The 21760-nt window shown below is 51.1% G+C and overlaps 1 protein-coding gene across 1 annotated transcript in view; it reads left to right on the top strand.

Annotated features, from left to right (window-relative positions):
- The window catches only part of NNT (nicotinamide nucleotide transhydrogenase), a 198448-nt gene that overhangs the window by 51359 nt on the left and 125329 nt on the right, over positions 1-21760 (top strand). Inside the window, exons 6-9 of the mRNA XM_075326766.1 lie at positions 10124-10212; positions 10486-10673; positions 13211-13344; positions 14832-15023. Of these exons, the coding sequence (XP_075182881.1) occupies positions 10124-10212; positions 10486-10673; positions 13211-13344; positions 14832-15023 (603 nt within the window). The remainder of the gene's footprint in view (positions 1-10123; positions 10213-10485; positions 10674-13210; positions 13345-14831; positions 15024-21760) is intronic.

Here is a 21760-nt window from a genome sequence, read left to right as displayed (position 1 = left end):
AGCCGTACCGCTATGGCGTCTGCCAATTCTGTGGTTTTGCGCAGAGCCTTGTGGTTAAAGGACTGGAAAGCAGATGCTGGTTCCAAAAAATGCTTAACCAGCTTGCCATTATCTAGAGACAGACTGTTTGGTGAGCCATTGGCTGAAATCATAAAACAGTCCAAGGGTAAGGACTCTTCCTTACCACAGCCCAGAGCAAGTAAACCTCAACAGAAAAAGTGGCAGTCGAGGTTTCGGTCCTTTCGAGGCTCGGGCAAGGCCCAATTCTCCTCGTCCAAAAGGACTCAGAAAGAACAAGGGAGCTCAGATTCCTGGCGGGCTCACTCACGCCCCAGGAAAGCAAATGGAGGAACCGCTTCCAAAGCGGCTACCTCATGACTTTCGGCCTCCTCCCTCCGCATCCTCGGTCGGTGGCAGGCTCTCCCGCTTTTGCGACATTTGGCTGTCACAGGTCAAAGACCGGTGGGTAACAGACATTTTGTCTCGCGGGTACAGAATCGAGTTCAGTTCTCGACCTCCACCTCGGTTCTTCAGAACCTCCCCACACCCCAACCGAGCAGATGCCCTGCTGCAGGCGGTGGACTCTCTAAGAGCAGAAGGAGTCGTGTTCCCTGTCCCCCCTCAGGAACGGGGGCGCGGATTTTACTCCAATCTCTTTGTGGTTCCAAAAAAGGACGGCTCCTTCCGTCCTGTTCTGGACCTAAAACTGCTCAACAAGCATGTGAACGCCAGGCGGTTCCGGATGGAATCCCTCCGCTCAGTCATTGCCTCGATGTCTCAAAGAGATTTCATAGCATCAATAGACATCAAAGATGCTTATCTCCACGTGCCGATTGCTACAGAGCACCAACGCTTTCTACGCTTCGTGATAGGAGACGACCATCTTCAGTTCGTAGCTCTGCCATTTGGTCTGGCGACAGCCCCTCGGGTGTTCACCAAGATCATGGCGGCAGTGGTAGCAGTCTTGCACTCTCACGGACACTCTGTGATCCCTTACTTGGACGATCTACTGGTCAAGGCACCCTCTCAAGAGGCATGCCAACTCAGCCTGAATGTTGCACTGGAGACTCTCCAGGCGTTCGGGTGGATCATCAACTTCCCAAAGTCAAATCTGTCACCGACCCAATCACTAACGTATCTGGGCATGGAGTTTCATACTCTCTCAGCGATAGTGAAGCTTCCGCTGGACAAGCAGCGGTCTCTACAGACTGGGGTGCAGGCTCTCCTTCAAAGTCAGTCGCACTCCTTAAGACGCCTCATGCACTTCCTCGGGAAGATGGTGGCGGCAATAGAGGCGGTTCCGTTTGCGCAGTTTCATCTGCGTCCACTTCAATGGGACATTCTCCGCCAATGGGACGGGAAGTCAACATCCCTGGACAGGAAAGTCTCCCTTTCCCAGACGGCCAAAGACTCTCTGCAGTGGTGGCTTCTTCCCACCTCATTATCACAGGGAAGATCCTTCCTACCACCGTCTTGGGCGGTGGTCACGACAGACGCGAGTCTATCAGGGTGGGGAGCAGTCTTTCTCCACCACAGGGCTCAGGGTACGTGGACTCGGCAGGAGTCCACCCTTCAGATCAATGTTCTGGAAATCAGAGCAGTGTATCTTGCCCTACTAGCCTTCCAGCAGTGGCTGGAAGGAAGGCAGATCCGAATTCAGTCGGACAACTCCACAGCGGTGGCATACATCAACCACCAAGGGGGGACACGCAGTCGGCAAGCCTTCCAGGAAGTCCGGCGGATTCTGATGTGGGTGGAAGCCACAGCCTCCACCATATCCGCAGTTCACATCCCCGGCGTAGAAAACTGGGAAGCAGACTTCCTCAGTCGCCAGGGCATGGACGCAGGGGAATGGTCTCTTCACCCAGACGTGTTTCAGGAAATCTGTCGCCGCTGGGGGGTGCCGGACGTCGACCTAATGGCGTCACGGCACAACAACAAGGTCCCAACCTTCATGGCACGGTCTCGCGATCAAAGAGCGCTGGCGGCAGACGCCCTAGTGCAAGATTGGTCGCAGTTCCGGCTCCCTTATGTGTTTCCACCTCTGGCACTCTTGCCCAGAGTGCTACGCAAGATCAGATCCGATTGCAGCCGCGTCATACTTGTCGCCCCAGACTGGCCGAGGAGGGCGTGGTATCCGGATCTGTGGCAGCTCAAGGTCGGCCAACCGTGGGCACTCCCAGACCGACCAGACTTACTGTCCCAAGGGCCGTTTTTCCATCGGAATTCTGCGGCCCTGAACCTGACTGTGTGGCCATTGAGTCCTGGATCCTAGCGTCTTCAGGATTGTCCCAAGGGGTCGTTGCCACCATGAGACAGGCTAGGAAGCCCACGTCCGCTAAGATCTACCACAGAACGTGGAGGATATTCTTATCCTGGTGCTCTGCTCAGGGAGTGTCTCCCTGGCCATTTGCATTGCCTACCTTTCTTTCTTTCCTGCAATCTGGGTTAGAAAAAGGTTTGTCGCTCGGCTCCCTTAAAGGTCAGGTCTCGGCGCTATCCGTCTTTTTTCAGAGGCGTTTGGCACGCCTTCCTAAGGTGCGCACGTTCCTACAGGGGGTTTGCCATATCGTACCCCCGTACAAGCGGCCGTTAGATCCATGGGATCTGAACAGGGTACTAGTTGCCCTCCAGAAGCCGCCCTTCGAGCCTCTGAGGGAGGTTTCACTTTCTAGACTATCGCAGAAAGTGGCTTTTCTGGTAGCGATCACATCTCTTCGGAGAGTGTCTGAGCTGGCAGCACTATCATCCAAGGCTCCTTTCCTGGTCTTCCACCAGGACAAGGTTGTGCTGCGCCCCATTCAGGAGTTTCTCCCGAAGGTGGTATCCTCTTTTCATCTTAATCAGGATATCTCTTTGCCTTCGTTTTGTCCTCATGCAGTTCATCGGTATGAGAAAGATTTACATTTGTTAGATCTGGTGAGAGCACTCAGAATCTACATTTCCCGCACGGCGCCCTTGCGCCGTTCGGATGCACTCTTTGTCCTTGTCGCTGGTCAGCGCAAAGGGTCGCAGGCTTCTAAGGCCACCCTGGCTCGATGGATCAAAGAACCAATTCTTGAAGCCTACCGTTCTGCTGGGCTTCCGGTTCCATCAGGGCTGAAGGCCCATTCTACCAGAGCCGTGGGTGCATCCTGGGCATTACGACACCAGGCTACGGCTCAACAGGTGTGCCAGGCAGCTACCTGGTCGAGTCTGCACACTTTCACCAAACATTATCAGGTGCATACCTATGCTTCGGCGGACGCCAGCCTAGGTAGAAGAGTCCTGCAGGCGGCAGTTGCCTCCCCGTAGGGGAGGGCTGTCTTGCAGCTCTAAACATGAGGTATTTCTTTACCCACCCAGGGACAGCTTTTGGACGTCCCAATCGTCTGGGTCTCCCAATAGAGCGCTGAAGAAGAAGGGAATTTTGTTACTTACCGTAAATTCCTTTTCTTCTAGCTCTTATTGGGAGACCCAGCACCCGCCCTGTTGTCCTTCGGGATTTTTTGGTTTGTTTGCGGGTACACATGTTGTTCATGTTGAACGGTTTTCAGCTCTCCGATGTTACTCGGAGAGAATTTGTTTAAACCTGTTATTAGCTTTCCTCCTTCTTGCTTTTGCACTAAAACTGGTGAGCCAGTGATCCCACTGGGGGTGTATAGCCAGAAGGGGAGGGGCCTTACACTTTTTAGTGTAATTGCTTTGTGTGGCCTCCGGAGGCAGTGCTATACACCCAATCGTCTGGGTCTCCCAATAAGAGCTAGAAGAAAAGGAATTTACGGTAAGTAACAAAATTCCCTTCTTTGCACCTACTGTACGTTTGGCAAAATTGCCTGGGTGGGTGCACTGTTTTGCTTTTTATTTTTCTCCCTGCATATTAAACTTTGATTTGGTCTGTGATTGGCTGAGAAAAGTAAAAAAAAACAAAAAACCCCCCAAAAAGTCAGGTAAGAGTTTAGAAACTGTCCCACTGGATCGTCAGAATGAGCTCACTGATAGATTCTCAGTTAACTCATTCGGCATCTATATATAGAGGCTAAAGAAGGTAAATGGTGCGACATTGTTAATGAAACTCCAATTGCAAAAATGATTTTCTTTGTCGCTCTATTGGGAGACCCAGACAATTGGGTGTATAGCTACTGCCTCCGGAGGCCACACAAAGTATTACACTCAAACGTGTAAGGCCCCTCCCCTTCTGCCTATACACCCCCCGTGGGATCACGGGCTCCTCAGTTTTCATGCTTTGTGTGAAGGAGGTCAGACATCCACGCATAGCTCCACTGTTTAGTCAGCAGCAGCTGCTGACTATGTCGGATGGAAGAAAAGAGGGCCCATACTAGGGCCCCCAGCATGCTCCCTTCTCACCCCACTTTTGTCGGCGGTGTTTGTTAAGGTTGAGGTACCCATTGCGGGTACGGAGGCTGGAGCCCACATGCTGCTTTCCTTCCCCATCCCCTTAGGGCTCTGGGTGAAGTGGGATCTTATCGGTCTCCAGGCACTGAGGCCGTGCTCCATCCACAGCCCCTGGGAATCTGCTGGACATGGAGCGGAGTATCCTCAGGGACATGGCCCTGCTATGTTGAGGTACTCTGTGTCCCCGTGGGGACCGCGCACAAACACACGGCAGCACTGCTGGGTGTGTTAGTGCGCCAGGGATGGCGGCGCTGCCCGCACTGGTGCCATCGCACACTACAGCGTGCTGGGTGTGTTAGAGTATTGGGGGACTGCCGCGCTAACCGCCGCTGCCATTTTTATCTCAGGCGCGGCTGGGACTTGTGGTGCGCCGGGGACTTCCGCGCCGACCAGGGCTTATATGCCGGGCCGCGCTTATTACTCTAGTCCCCGGCTTTTGCGGCCTTCTCTCACTTCGTTACCGCCCACTGGCCTGCCAGTCAGGGTAAGGGCGTTACGCTGCACAGCACGGCAGCGCTGAGAGATGGAGCATGCTTTGCATACTCCACCCCTCTCACTGTACACAGTGTGAAACCGGATTCCCGCACTTTCTGGGGCACGCCCACGGCCTCCTCCTCTACACAGGACGCCGGCAGCCATTCATGTCAGTTTTTTCTGTGACTGAGAAAAGAGACAAGTTTGGGAAGACCCTGGCAGGGATTCGGGTGGTCACACAACCGCTGTGTGCGGGCGGTAAGCAGCACCTGTGGTGCTGACCCCACTAGTACCGAAATGCACATATAGATATATGCTTGTACGCTATACATTGCACTGTTCGGTCGCACTTTTGTATTTTGGCTATATACCCTCCTTGATTGTTCGGGGGAGATAACAGCATATCGTCTGTGAAAAACAAGAGTGCAGAAGCACAGGTTTTCTATGCAGCCTGTACAGCATGTACGGCTATACTGCCGGCAGGTTCCACGGACCCCAATTGTATGCAATGCACGGCCCTTGTGGAACTTACTCAGCCGGAGTCTCTGCTAATGGTCCAGGTGGTGGGGACGGAGTTTGCAGTATCTACTTCAGGCTTTCTGAGACTATGGCTAAGATACTAGAAGCCTTGCAGTCCAGACCGGTCCCTCAGACCATGGGCTCTGTTGATTCATTGCCCCTGGTCCCACCCCCCCCCCCAGTTATAACAACAAGGTGCTCCTGGAGTGTCTCAGGGATCCCAGGGTGAGGGGTCTGACTCGGACCGCAGTCCCAGACCCCCTAAGCGACCTCGCTGGGAGCATCCCTCGACGTCACAACATCATTCAGGGTCTCAGCATGGGGACTCTCTCTATGATAAGGCGGAGGTATCTGATCAGGATTCTGATCCTGAGAACGTTCTCTACCTGGATACACCTGACTGTGACACCGTAGTGAACGATCTTACGGCGTCCATCAATCATATGTTGGTTATTTCTCCCTCAGCTCCTACGCCTGAGGAGTCAGCTTCTCAGCAGGAGAAGTTCCGTTTCAGGTTCCCCAAGCGTACATTGAGTACGCTTTCTGGATCACTCTGACTTCAGGGAGGCAGTCCAGAACCACCAGGCTTCTCCAGATATCGTTTTTGCCTTAAGGATACACGTTATCTCTTCCCTTTTGACGTGGTCAAGGGCTGGGTTCAGTGTTCCAATGTGGACCTCCTATCTCCAGCGGCTAAATCCTTAGTTGCAGTGGAAGATGGGGCTTCACTCAAATATGCCACTGACAGACAGATGGAGCTCTGGTTGGAATCCATCTATGAAGCTATTGCCGTGTCTTTGCTCCAGCTTTCGCAGCCGTCTGGGCGCTCCAAGCGGTCTCAGCGGCTCAAGCGCAAATTGAGGCAGTCACACGTATGTCTGCGTCGCAGGCTGCGTCTTTAACATCTCAAACGTCAGCGTTTGCGTCATACGCCATAATGCTGTCCTGGACTCGGCGAGCCGGAAGGCGGTTGCGTCCGACAATTCAGTGGTAATACGCAGAGCCTTGTGGTTGCGGGAATGGAAGGCAGATTCTGCTTCCAAAAAAGTGCCTAACCAGTTTGCCATTCTCTGGCGACCGCTTGTTTGGTGAGCGACTGGATGAAATCATCAAACAATCCAAGGGAAAGGATACATCCTTTCCTCAGGCTAAACCGACAGTCGAGGTTTCGATCCTTGCGGGGCGCAGGCAGGTCCAATTCTCCTCGTCCAAAAGGCCTCAGAAGGATCAGAGGAACTCCGACGCGTGGCGGTCTAAATCACGCCCTAAAAAGACCGCCGGAGGCGCCACTACCAAGGCGGCTTCCTCATGACTTACGGCCTCCTCACACCGCATCCTCGGTCGGTGGCAGGCTCTCCCGCTTTTGCGACACCTGGCTGCCACAAGTAAAAGACCGTTGGGTGAGAGACATTTTGTCTCACGGTTACAGGATAGAGTTCAGCTCTCGTCCTCCGACTCGATTCTTCAGAACATCTCCGCCTCCCGAGCGAGCCAAGGCTCTGCTGCAGGCGGTGGGCATTCTGAAGGCAGAAGGAGTGGTGGTCCCGGTTCCTCTTCAGCAACAGGGTCACGGTTTCTACTCCAACCTGTTTGTGGTTCCAAAGAAGGACGGGTCCTTCTGTCCTGTTTTGGACCTAAAACTATTCAACAAACACGTAAGGACCAGGCGGTTCCGGATGGAATCCCTCCGCTCCGTCATCGACTCAATGTTCCAAGGAGATTTCCTAGCATCGATCGATATCAGGATGCTTATCTCCACGTACCAATTGCTCCAGAGCATCAGCGCTTCCTGCGCTTCGCCATAGGAGACTAACACCTTCAGTTCGCGGCACTGCCGTTCGGCCTGGCGACAGACCCAAGGGTTTTCACCAAGGTCATGGCTACAGTAGTTGCGGTCCTCCACTCTCAGGGTCACTCAGTGATACCCTACTTAGACGATCTGCTGGTCAAGGCACCCTCTCAAGAGGCATGCCAACACAGCCTCAACGTTACTCTGGAGATTCTCCAGAGTTTCGGGTGGATCATCAATTTTCCAAAGTCAAATCTGACACCGGTCCAATCGCTGACATATCTTGGCATGGAGTTTCTTACTCTTCCAGCGATAGTGAAGCTTCCGCTGGACAAACAGCGGTCACTACAGACAGGGGTACAATCACTCCTTCAAGGTCGGTCACACCCCTTGAGGCGCCTCATGCACTTCCTGGGGAAGATGGTGGCAGCAATAGAAGCAGTCCCTTTCGCGCAGTTTCACCTGCGTCCTCTTCAATGGGACATCCTACGCAAGTGGGACAGGATGCCGACGTCCATAGACAGGAACGTCTACCTCTCTCAAGCAATCAAAGCTTCCCTTCAGGTGGTGGCTTCTTCCCACCTCATTATCGAAAGGGAAATCTTGCCTAACCCCATCCTGGGCGGTGGTCACGACGGACGCGAGTCTGTCAGGGTGGGGAGCGATCTTTCTCCACCACAGGGCTCAGGGTACGTGGACTCAGTAAGAGTCCTCACTTCAGATCAATGTTCTGGAGATCAGGGCAGTGTATCTTGCCCTAAAAGCGTTCCAACAGTGGCTGGAAGGCAGGCAGATCCGAATTCAGTCGGACAACTCCACAGCGGTGGCTTACATCAACCACCAAGGTGGGACACGCAGTCGGCAAGCCTTCCAGGAAGTCCGGCGGATTCTGCTGTGGGTGGAAGCCACAGCACCCACCATATCCGCAGTTCACATCCCGAGCGTAGAAAACTGGGAAGCAGACTTTCTCAGTCGCCAGGGCATGGATGCAGGGGAATGGTCCCTTCACCCGGACGTGTTTCAGGAGATCTGTTGCCGCTGGGGGATGCCGGACGTCGACCTAATGGCGTCTCAGCACAACAACAAGGTCCCGGCATTCATGGCGCGGTCTCACGATCACAGAGCTTTGGCGGCAGACGCCTTCGTTCAGGATTGGTCGCAGTTTCAACTCCCTTACCACCTCTGGCACTGTTGCCCAGAGTGTTACGCAAGATCAGGTCCGACTGCCGCCGCGCCATCCTCGTCGCTCCAAAATGGCCAACGAGGTCGTGGTACCCGGATCTGTGGCATCTCACGGTAGGCCAACCGGGGGAACTATCAGACCGACCAGACTTGCTGTCTCAAGGGTCGTTTTTTCCTTCAGAATTCTGCGACCCTCAACCTGATGGAGTGGCCATTGAGTCCTGGATCCTAGCATCTGCAGGGTTATCTCAAGGGGTCATAACCACTATGAGACAGGCCAGAAAACACACATCTGCCAAGATCTACCACAGAACGTGGAAGATATTCTTATCTTGGTCCTCTGCTCAGGGAGTTTCTCCCTGGCCAATTGCCTTGCCTACTTTCTTTCCTTCCTGCAATTCGGTTGGAAAAAGGTTGTCGCTCGGTTCCCTTAACGGACAAATCTCAGCGCTCTCTGTATTTTTTTCAGAAGCGCCTAGCAAGACTACCTCAGGTACGCACGTTCCTGCAGGGGGTTTGCCGCTTAGTCCTTCCTTACAAATGACTGTTAGAACCCTGTGATTTGAACAGGGTGCTGATGGTTCTGCAGAAACCACCATTCGAGCCTATGAGGGATTTTTCTCTCTCACGCCTTTCGCAGAAAGTGGTTTTCCTAGGAGCAGTCACTTCACTTCGGAGAGTGTCTGTCGGGGCAGCATTGTCGTGAAAAGTCCCCTTCCCGGTGTCTCACCAGGTCAAGGGGTTCTGCGTCCGGTTCCGGAATTTCTCCCTAAGGTGGAATCCCCCCTTTCATCTCAATCAGGGTATCCGTACCCTCTGTTTGTCTTCATCCAGTTCACCAATGTGAAAAGGATTTGCACTTGATTAGATCTGGTGAGAGCACTCAGACTCTTCATCGATCGTACGGCGTCCCTGCGCCGCTCGGAAGCACTCTTGTCCTTGTCGCTAGCAGCGTAAAGGGTTACAGGCTTCCAAATCAAGACTGGCTCGGTGGTTCAAGGAACCAATTCTCTAGCTTATCGTTCTGCTGGGCTTACGGTTCCCTCAGGGCTGAAGGTCCATTCTACCAGAGCGGTGGATGCGTCCTGGGCTTGAGGCACCAGGCTACGGCTCAGCTTGTGTGTCAGGCGGATACCTGGTCCAGCCTCCACACTTTCACGAAACACTGTCAGGTGCATACCTATGCTTCGGCGGATGCCAGCATAGGCAGACGAGTCCTTCAGGCGGCGGTTGCCCACCTGTAGAAAGGGGCCGTTTTACGGCTCTATTACGAGGTATTATTTTACCCACCCAGGGATTGCTTTTGGACATCCCAATTGTCTGGGTCTCCCAATAGAGCGACAAAGAAGAAGGGAATTTTGTTTACTTACCGTAAATTCCTTTTCTTCTAGCTCTAATTGGGAGACCCAGCACCCGCCCCTGTTTTTTTGTATACACATGTTGTTCATGTTGAATGGTTTCAGTTCTCCGATATTCCTTCGGATTGAATTTGCTTAAACCAGTTTATTGGCTTTCCTCCTTCTTGCTTTTGCACTAAAACTGAGGAGCCCGTGATCCCACGGGGGGTGTATAGGCAGAAGGGGAGGGGCCTTACACTTTTAAGTGTAATACTTTGTGTGGCCTCCGGAGGCAGTAGCTATACACCCAATTGTCTGGGTCTCCCAATTAGAGCTAGAAGAAAAGGAATTTACGGTAAGTAAACAAAATTCCCTTCTTTAGCTGCAATTTAATAATGGAAAACCTCTCCCTCCGCTTCTTCTGTAGGTTCTTATTATCGGCGGTGGTGTTGCTGGTCTGGCTGCTGCAGGAGCTGCTAAATCTATGGGTGCCATTGTTCGTGGATTTGATACCAGGTAGAAAATGGAAAAGAAACCAAGAAGTTGGACAAGTTTCTGCTGTATAATAACAGTAGGCCGCTAACCAGCTTTGTGTAAACCATCCCGTAGATGCACCAGCTTGCTGACTGTTTCCTTTAGACACCAGAGATATAAAATATGCATTTGCTTTTTGCTCTCCAGACTAAGGCAATGCATAATTCTGTGTACATTATTATATAGCTGAGTTGGGGGTTTGGGGGCGCAGCAGTACGTGACGCGTTTCATTGACGACTTCCCTCTGTGACGCAGGGCTGCAGCATTAGAGCAGTTTAAGTCTATCGGGGCTGAACCTCTGGAGGTTGAACTTGAGGAATCCGGAGAGGGACAGGGCGGCTATGCTAAAGAGATGTCCAAGGAGTTTATCGATGCCGAGATGAAGCTCTTCGCCAAGCAGTGTCAGGACGTGGACATTATCATCACTACTGCCCTCATTCCAGGTAAAAATGTGAGCGTGAAACGCGTGTGCAGCTTCTCCACTGACATGTGGCGCCGCGTACAGTGCAAGGGACACTATGGATGATGTGTTAATAGTCCATATGTCTATGGTACGAGTGTGCCAGAACACAACAGGGCAGTATTTTCTTGTGGAGCATATATTCAGAGTAGTGTATACCACTCTTCTAATAGTCATGGACAAAACTGTTAGCACCCTTGAAATTGTTTCAGAAAATTAGGCATTTCTCTCTGAAAATTATTGCAATTACCCACATGTTTATTTCCTTTGTGTGTATTGGAACAACACAATAAAACCAAGGAAAAAACGCAAATTGGACATAATTTCGCACAAAATCCCACAGTATGTAACATAATTAAGAAGTTTACAATCCATGGCACTGTACCTAATCTCCCGGGACGTGGACGACAGAGAAAGATTGATGAAAAGTTGCAATGCAGGATAGTCCGGATGGTGTCTAAGCAGCCCCAAACAAGTTCTAAAGAAATTCAAGCTGTCCTGCAGGCTCAGGGGGCATCAGCGTCAGCATGGACTATCCATTGACATTTGAATGAAATTAAACACTATGGTAGGAGACCCAGGAGGACCCCACTGCTGACACAGAGATAAAAAAAATAAAGCTAGACTGCAGTTTGCCAAAATGTACGTGAGTAACCAAAATCCTTCTGGGAAAGCGTCTTGTGGACAGATGAGACCAAGACAGAGGTTTTTGGTAAAGCACATCATTCTACTGTTTAATGAAAACAGAATGAGGCCGACAAAGAAAAGAACACATTAACTGATGGGTGGCAATGTAGAGCCCAGTGTCAGAAAGCTGGGTTTGTGTCCTAGATCATGAGTCTTGAATTAGAACAATGACCCCAAACATACTTCAAGAAGACCCCCAGAAATGGATAGAAGCAAAGTGCTGGAGAGTTCTGAAGTGGCAGCAATGAGTGTGGATCTAAATCCCATTGACACCTGTGGAGAGATCTTAACATTGCTGCTGGGAGAAGACGCCTTCAAATATGAGAGACCTGGAGCAGTTTATAAAAGAAGAGTCCAAAATCCCAGGTGAGAGGTGGAAGAAGCTATTGATGGTTATAGGAAGTGACTGATTGCAGATATTTATTCCAAAGGGTGAGCAACCAAATATTAAGAGGAGGACGACAACAATTTCTTTTTTGTTGTTCCAATGCATACAACGAAAATGTGCATATCGAAACGAAGTAATTGCAATACAATTCTGGGGGAAATACTTCATGGTGTTTTAATGGCACCACACATACATAAACATACAGACATAAATCGCTCTGTCTATCGCTCTGTCCAGGGCTGTGGAGTCGGTAAGCCAAACCTTCGACTCCGACTCCGACTCCTCAAATTCTCTTGCACCGACTCCGACTCCGGCTCCGACTCCGACTCCGGCTCCGACTCCGACTCCTACATATATTGCTTATAGTTAGGTGAAAAATTTATTGTAGTACATGAATATGTGTATGTGAACATCAGACATTTAATAATTTTTATGATACAATAATCAAGATATTTGGATAGAACATAAAATATATTTATTGGAATACAACTTTAGAACACAAAAAACTGTAATAAATTGTAAATATGTAATACACTATGTAATATACAGTAGATTACATATATATCTTGTGTGTGTGTATATACACTGTATATATATATATATATATATTATATATATTACATATTTACAATTTATTAGTTTTTTTGTGTTCTAAAGTTGTATTCCAATAAATATTTTATGTTCTATCCAAATATCTTGATTATTGTATCATAAAAACAATTAAATGTCTGATATTCACATTGTACTACAATAAATTTTTCACTTAAATATAAGCATTATACTAAATGTTGTTATTTAGTAAAATATTCAGCACATTCTGCATTGCACTCCTGTCCCCAATTTATTATATATTTTCGGAGTCGGTGCATTTTATACCGACTCCGACTCCGACTCCACCAAAATGAGCTCCGACTCCGACTCCGACTCCACGACTCCGACTCCACAGCCCTGGCTCTGTCTATCGCTCTGTCTATCGCTCTGTCTATCGCTCTGTCTATCGCTCTGTCTATCGCTCTGTCTATCTATCGCTCTATCTATCTATCTCTCTATCTATCTATCGCTCTATCTATCTATCGCTCTATCTATCTATCGCTCTATCTATCTATCGCTCTATCTATCTATCGCTCTATCTATCTATCGCTCTATCTATCTATCGCTCTATCTATCTATCGCTCTATCTATCTATCGCTCTATCTGAAATGCAAGGATGGTGATAAACCATTCCTGTCTCGTCTCTGGTGTCTCTTCCTGCAGTTACTGGCCAGTGACTGCGCTGACACTTCTGTTACCAACTTTTGATAACACTTTATAGAGACGTTGATGCATGATAATATCTGCAGTTGCCCAGATCTTGGCACCAGAGCCCCCGACTCCTCTTGAGCCGTTGGTTGGGGAGCGCTGGTCTGTAAGTCAGATTATCTGTAACTGTGATGTTATTTCTGCAGGTAAAAGAGCGCCCATCTTGTTCCGGAAAGACATGATTGAATTAATGAAGGAAGGTTCGGTTGTGGTTGACCTTGCGTCAGAGGCAGGAGGAAATATAGAGACGACCAAACCTGGAGAACTGTATGTACATAAGGTACGTCAGCTATACACAGGATTGTTTCTTGTTGGTTCTTTATCATGTCGGCTCATTGCCTAAATACTAAGACTCATTCTTGTATGCGGAGACTGAGACTCATCTGAGCCTCGTGCACAAGTAAACGCAGACCTCCTCCTGTCCAGTGACACTAAAAGACACTAAAAGAATGATCAAAAAGTAAAGTTAATGACATTTTTGCGATATAACATGGCTTTTATCCAGCAAAACATCCCTTATTTTATGAAGTGTCGCCATGGCCATGTCATTGGGATTGGTTCTATGACGATAACGTAGGCGGTATATTGATTATCGATCTCTGATGGTAAATGGGGGAAAATTGATCTTTGGCCATTCTAATATAATTTCTGGATGGTAACCCTTGCAATATATTGAGCCCTCTGCAATACGGTGTCACTCGGACAGACCGGGCTTCCCAGATTGGGTGCACTCACCATGTGTTTTATGTATTCATGTGTTGCTCTCACTTAATTATTACATTTTATATTTATTTCATATAGATACATATTTCATTTAATTTATCTATCTATCATTATTATCTCTTTCTCTCTCTCTCTCTCTCTCTCTATAAATATCACATATATACATATATATATATATGTATATATATCTCTATATATTATATAATATATAAATGTACATATATACACACACACATATATTTATTATATATGTGTGTATAGATACATAGAGAGCTAGAGATTATATATATATATATATATATATATATATATATATATATACATATATACATATATATATATATATATATATATATAATTTGTAATATAAGAATATTGTCCACTTAGGCTTCTGGCCTCCAATGTCCAGCACTGGATTAAAATGATAAAATCAGATGTTCTTCCCTGTTCCCTCGATTTGGCGCCGCTGGTCCTGTCGCTGTTTACCGGCAGCAGCAGAGATGCAGTAGTTGTTGTATCACCTATGTACTTTGTAAATGGAGACCAGAGCAACGGCGGACAGGCGGCACTGGATTGGGGAAGCATGAGTAACGTTTCATCTTTATTATTTTCACCCAGCGCTGGCCATTAGATGCCAAAAGGCTTTAAACGGAAACTCTTTTATAAGGGGATCTCTCACCATAAAACTATCTTGGCCATCTTCATCAATCCGATAGGCAGTTAATGGAGAGGTGATGCGCCTGCTCGATTCCAGTGGGACTCTAAACCCCTATTTTTGGTACTAATGGTGGTCTCCAGCGGTCAACCCATTAGCAATCAGCAGTTTGTCATCTATCCTGTGGACCGATCAGTTGTTATGGTGGTCGACTCTGATAAACCATATGTGAAGAGTCTTGTTAGGCTGGCTGTCTAGGATCAGCAGAAGACCTTGTCTACCCATTGTGATGGGATTTAGTTCTCTGGTAACCCTTTCTGTCAGGCAGGATGACTGCTCTATAGACCGAGCTTTCTTTCCGCTATTAATATTATGTAATGTTTCTGTAGGGGGTAACGCACGTCGGCTACACAGATTTACCGAGCCGAATGGCCAGCCAAGCGAGCACGCTCTACTCCAACAACATCATTAAACTGCTGAAGGCCATCAGCCCAGACAAGGAGAACTACCACTATGACATCAAGGATCAGTTTGACTACGGGACCATGGATCATGTCATCAGAGGGACAGTAGTCATGAAGGTAAATGCAGAAGTATTGCAGTCCATAAAATCTCAGGTGTTCATTATGAAATGTGTAACCTTCTTTTGTGAACAGCCCTCTATTTACAAAGCCTGAGGCCGATATTCAGCCATCATCTGCCTCTAAGGCTGCCTGTCCACGATCAGGGTTCATAGGGTTTTGGATGCCTCATGTTTCATCTGTGTCCAATATACTGCGAAGTGTAGTCCAAGCAAAGTGGATGGGATTTCTAGAAATCCCATGCCCACTGTGCGTGTACGGTCCGCAGCGAAAACTGACCTGTGGTGCGGCTTTCCGAGCCACAGCATGTTAATTGTTTGTTGTGGAGACACAAGGGTTCTCTGCAGGGAGAAGAGAAGAGACCACAACTGCCTGAAACCTCATAAACAAAAACAGGTATCTTTACGGATGTTGATGTTCCAGATAAGTTTATTAATAATATTACTATTATTGTTGTTATTATTATTAGCTATAAATATAATATAGTGTGTGTGTTTGTAGATATATATATATATATATATATACTAGAAGGTGGCCCGATTCTACGCATCGGGTATTCTAGAATTTACGTATTGTGTAGTTCATGTATGATTTTTGTTATAGATATAGAGATATATATATATATATATATATATATATATATATATATATATATATATATATATATATATATATATATATATATATATATATATATATATATATATATATATATATATATATATATATATATATGATATAGATGTTGTTGTGTATAGTTACCAAGTGTTTGTGTAGGGCGCTGTACATGTTCTGGGTGTTGTCTGGGTATGGCGGGGGGTGAGAGCGGTGTTGTATGTGTGTTGCGTTGTTTGTGTAGCGCTGTGTGTCTGTCGCGGTGTGTGTGTGTGTGTGTGTGTTGCGCGGTTTGTGTGGGTGTGGTGTGTTTTGGGGGGAGGTATGTTTTGTGCAATGTGTGTGTTGTGCGGTATGTGCGTATATTTATGTATGCCGCGGTGTTTGGGTGTTGTGTGTGTGCAGCGTTGTCTGTGTGTGTGGGTGTCTGTGTATGGCGGTGTTTGTGGTTCCCTGTGTGTGTGTGTGTGTTCGGGGGAGGTGTGCACCTCCCATCGTGCTCCATCCCCCATGCTGCACACCCCCCATCGTGCTCCATTCCCCATGCTGCGCACTCCCCATCGTGCTCCATCCCCCATGCTGCGCACTCCCCATCATGCTCCATCCCCCATGCTGCGCACCCCCCATCGTGCTACATCCCCCATGCTGCACACTCCCCATCGTGCTACATCCCCCATGCTGCGCACTCCCCATCATGCTCCATACCCCATGCTGCACACCCCCCATCGTGCTCCATCCCCCATGCTGCGCACTCCCCATCGTGCTCCATCCCCCATGCTGCGCACCCCCCATCGTGCTACATCCCCCATGCTGCGCACCCCCCATCGTGCTCCATCCCCCATGCTGCGCACTCCCCATCGTGCTCCATCCCCCATGCTGCGCACCCCCCATCGTGCTACATCCCCCATGCTGCGCACCCCCCATCGTGCTACATCCCCATGCTGCACACTCCCCATCGTGCTACATCCCCCATGCTATAATAGTTCTCCTATTATACTCAGAGAGGAGTATAATAGGAGGACTGTAATAGGAGGAGTAGTCCTGGGGGGAGAGGAGTATAATGCCGGCTCCCTGCACATGTGTACCGGGAGCCGGTGTACACTGGTAACTATGATACACATCGGGTAACCAAGGGACCTTAGTTACCCGATGTGTATAATGGTTACCAGCGTTCACGGGCTCTGTCAAGATCCCAGCATCGCAAGGTTATGTCTGGCGCTGCTGGGATCATGACGGAGCCGGTGTAGAAGCAAGCGATATCCCAGGATGTTGTGAGTGTGTGGATGTGATGTGTGAGGTGTGTGTGAGAGTGAGTGTGATCTGATGTGTGTGTGTGTGCGTGTACTCACCTGGGAGTCGGAGCTCCGTGTCAGTTGGGCCAGAGCGAGCGTGCATTGCGTGAGGGGGGCGGGGCCTGCAGAGAGCCGGGGCGAGAGGCCAATCCGTGGGGGGGGGGGGGCGGCGGGGCCATGGCGAGCCCAGCGGCCAATCAGCTTTGTGTCACCGTAAGGACACAATTTTGGAGCATGACAGACAGACAGACAGAATAAGGCAATTATATATATACTAGAAGGTGGCCCGATTCTACGCATCGGGTATTCTAGAATTTACGTATTGTGTAGTTAATGTATGATTTTTGTTCTATATATCTATATATATATATATATATATATATATATATATAGATGTTGTCGTGTGTAGTTACGAAGTGTTTGTGTAGGAGCTGTACATGTTCTGGGTGTTGTCTGGGTGTGGCGGGGGGTGAGAGCGGTGTTGTGTGTGTGTTGCGTGTGTTGCGTTGTTTGTGGAGAGCTGTGTGTCTGTAGCGTTGTGTGTGTATGTGTTGCACGGTTTGTGTGGGTGTGGTGTGTTTTGGGGGGAGGTATGTTTTGTGCAATGTGTGTGTTGCATGATATGTGCGTATATTTATGTATGGCGCGGTGTTTGTGTGTTGGGTGTTGTGTGTGTGCAGCGTTGTCTGTGTGTGTGGGTGTCTGTGTAGGGCGGTGTTTGTGGTTCCCAGTGTGTGTGTGGTGTGTTGTGTGTGTTGGGGGAGGTGTGCACGTCCCATCGTGCTCCATCCGCCATGCTGTGCACGTCCCATCGTGCTCCATCCGCCATGCTGCGCACTCCCAAACGTGCTCCATCCGCCATGCTGCGCACTCCCAAACGTGCTCCATCCCCCATGCTGCGCACTCCCAAACGTGCTCCATCCGCCATGCTGCGCACTCCCAAACGTGCTCCATCCGCCATGCTGCGCACTCCCAAACGTGCTCCATCCGCCATGCTGCGCACTCCCAAACATGCTCCATCCGCCATGCTGCGCACTCCCAAACGTGCTCCATCCGCCATGCTGCGCACTCCCAAACGTGCTCCATCCGCCATGCTGTGCACTCCTCATCGTGCTCCATCCGCCATGCTGCGCACCCCCCATCGTGCACCATCCCCCATGCTGCACCAGCATCAGCCTCTCTGCCCTCAGCATCAGCCTCTCTCCTCCCAGCATCAGCCTCTCTCCTCCCAGCATCAGCCTCTCTCCTCCCAGCATCAGCCTCTCTCCTCCCAGCATCAGCCTCTCTCCTCCCAGCCTCAGCCTCCCCCAGCATCAGCCTCCCTCTCCTAGCCTTCCCCAGGATCAGCCTCTCTCCTCCCAGCCTCAGCCTCTCTCCTTCCAGCCTCCCCCAGCATCAGCTTCTCTCCTTCCAGCCTCCCTGAGCATCAGCCTCCCCTTCCCAGCCTTCCCCAGGATCAGCCTCTCTCCTCCCAGCCTCCTTCTTCCCAGCCTCTCCCTCCCAGCCTCCCTCAGCATCAGCCTTCCCCTCCCAGTCTCCCCCAGCATCAGCCTCCCCAAGCATCAGCCTCCACCAGCATCAGCCTCTCTCCTTCCAGCCTCCCCCAGCATCAGCCTCCCCAAGCATCAGCCTCCCTCGTCCCAGCCTCCCCCAGCATCAGCCTCCCCCAGCATCAGCCTCCCCCAGCATCAGCCTCCTCCAGCATCAGCCTCCTCCAGCATCAGCCTCCTCCAGCATCAGCCTCCTCCAGCATCAGCCTCCTCCAGCATCAGCCTCCTCCAGCATCAGCCTCCCCCAGCATCAGCCTCCCCCTCCCAGCCTCCCCCAGCATCAGCCTCTCTCCTCCCAGCATCAGCCTCTCTCATCCCAGCATCAGCCTCTCTCCTCCCAGCATCAGCCTCTCCTCTCTGTCCCCAGCATCAGCCTCTCTCCTCCCAGCGTTCCCCAGCATCAGCCTCCCCCAGCATCAGCATCTCTTCTTCCAGCCTCCCCCAGCATCAGCCTCTCTCTTTCCAGCCTCTCCCAGCATCAGCCTCCCTCTCCCAGCCTTCCCCAGGATCAGCCTCTCTCCTCCCAGCCTCCGTCCTCCCAGCCTTCCCCAGCATCAACTTTCCCCTCCCAGCCTCCCTCAGCATCAGCCTTCCCCAGCATCAGCCTCTTTCCTCCCAGCCTCAGCCTCTCTCCTTCCAGCCTCCCGCAGCATCAGCCTCTCTCCTTCCAGCCTCCCTCAGCATCAGCCTCTCTCTCCCAGCCTTCCCCAGGATCAGCCTCTCTACTCCCAGCCTCCTTCCTCCCAGCCTTCCCCAGCATCAGCTTTCCCCTCCCAGCCTCCCTCAGCATCAGCCTCTCTCCTCCCAGCCTCAGCCTCTCTCCTTCCAGCCTCCCCCAGCATCAGCCTCTCTCCTTCCAGCCTCCCTCAGCATCAGCCTCCCCTTCCCAGCCTTCCCCAGGATCAGCCTCTCTCCTCCCAGCCTCCTTCCTCCCAGCCTCCTCCTCCCAGCCTCCTTCAGCATCAGCCTTCTCCTCCCAGTCTCCCCCAGCATCAGCCTCCCCCTCCCAGCCTTCCCCAAGATCAGCCTCTCTGCTCCCAGCCTCCTCCAGCACGCCGTGCTCCTCTGCCGACACTCACACACACGATCGCATACACTCACACACACCCGATCCCGACACTCACACACACACGATCGCATACACTCACACACACCCGATCCCGACACTCACACACACCCGATCGCATACACTCACACACACAGACACTGACGATATCGCAGATACGCGCTCACATTCACAACATCCGGAGATACCACATGCTTCTGGCCATGTGATCCTCCATCAGGTCCTGGAAGGTCACAACAGCACAGTATCGAGGCCGAGAAGCAAGCGATATCGCCGGATGCTGTGAGTATGTGGATGCGATGTGTGTGTGAGGTGTGTGTGAGGTGTTTGTGAGAGTGAGTGTGATCTGATGTGTGTGTATGTGTGTGTGCTGTTACGTGCGTGCGTGTGGATCTTCCGCCGCTGCAGGACCTTGATGTGCTGGTAAGTATGCTAGGATGGTTACCAGCGCATCACGTCCCCCACTCGCACGGGAGCCCACACCAGCATACGGCGGCAAGGCCAGCAATGCGAGGGTAAGTGTCGGCTGGGTTGGCGGCGTACGCTGATGTGGGCTCCCGTGGGGGGAGGGGGTGGGGGGGTTGTACAGTACTCACCTGGGAGCCGTGACCGTGTCAGTTCGGGGAATGCGCGGGGTGGGGGGGGCAGAGCTAACGTCCATTGCGTGAGGGGGGCGGGGCGTGGCGTGGCCGAGTTGCCAATGCCTGCAGGGTGCCGGGGCAAGAGGCCAATCTGTGGGGGGGGCGGAGCCTGGGCGAGCGGCTGGCCAATCCGCGTGGGGGCGCAGCCTGGGTGAGCGGCCAATCGGTGTGGGGGGGCGGGGCCATGGCGAGCCCAGCGGCCAATCAGCTTTGTGTCACCGTAAGGACACAATGTCACCGGAAGGACACAATTTTGAAGCATGACAGACAGACAGACAGACAGACAGACAGAATAAGGCAATTATATATATAGACTAGAAGGTGGCCCGATTCTACGCATCGGGTATTCTAGAATTTACGTATTGTGTAGTTCATGTATGATTTTTGTTATATATATTGTTGTGTGTAGTTACCAAGTGTTTGTGTAGGGCGCTGTACATGTTCTGGGTGTTGTCTGGGTGTGGCGGGGGGTGAGAGTGGTGTTGTTTGTGTGTTGCGTTGTTTGTGGAGCGCTGTGTGTCTGTAGCGTTGTGTGTGTGTTGCGCGGTTTGTGTGTGTGTGGTGTGTTTTGGGGGGAGGTATGTTTTGTGCAATGTGTGTGTTGTGCGGTATGTGCGTATATTTGTGTGTGCAGCGTTGTCTGTGTGTGGGTGTCTGTGTAGGGCAGTTGTTTGTGGTTCCCAGTGTGTGTGTGTGTGTGTTGTGCAGTGCCATCGTGCTCCATCCCCTATGCTGCGCACCCCCCATCATGCTCCATCTCCCATCCTTCGCACTCGTAAACGTGCTCCATCCGCCATGCAGCGCACTCCCCATCGTGCTCCATCCCCCATGCTGCGCACTCCCAAACGTGTCTATCCGCCATGCTGCGCACTCCCCATCGTGCTCCATCCCACATGCTGCGCACTCCCAAACGTGCTCCATCCGCCATGCTGCGCACTCCCAAACGTGCTCCATCCGCCATGCTGCGCACTCCGAAACGTGCTCCATCCGCCATGCTGCGCACTCCGAAACGTGCTCCATCCGCCATGCTGCGCACTCCCAAACGTGCTCCATCCGCCATACTCCGCACTCCCCATCGTGCTCCATCCGCCATGCAGCGCACTCCCCATCGTGCTCCATCCCCCATGCTGCGCACTCCCAAACATGCTCCATCCGCCATGCTGCGCACTCCCCATCGTGCTCCATCCGCCATGCTGCGCACTCTCAAACGTGCTCCATCCACCATGCTGCGCACTCCCAAACGTGCTCCATCCGCCATGCTGCGCCAGCATCAGCCTCTCTACCCGCAGCATCAGCCTCTCTCCTCCCAGCATCAGCCTCTCTGTCCCCAGCATCAGCCTCTCTGTCCCCAGCATCAGCCTCTCTGTCCCCAGCATCAGCCTCTCTGTCCCCAGCATCAGCCTCTCTGTCCCCAGCATCAGCCTCTCTGTCCCCAGCATCAGCCTCTCTGTCCCCAGCATCAGCCTCTCTGTCCCCAGCATCAGCCTCTGTCCCCAGCATCAGCCTCTCTGTCCCCAGCATCAGCTTCTCTGTCCCCAGCATCAGCCTCTCTGTCCTCAGCATCAGCCTCTCT

This window comes from Anomaloglossus baeobatrachus, chromosome 1 (assembly GCF_048569485.1).
Source record: "Anomaloglossus baeobatrachus isolate aAnoBae1 chromosome 1, aAnoBae1.hap1, whole genome shotgun sequence".
Lineage (NCBI taxonomy): Eukaryota > Metazoa > Chordata > Amphibia > Anura > Aromobatidae > Anomaloglossus > Anomaloglossus baeobatrachus.
This window is presented reverse-complemented; position numbering and strand designations above follow the sequence as displayed.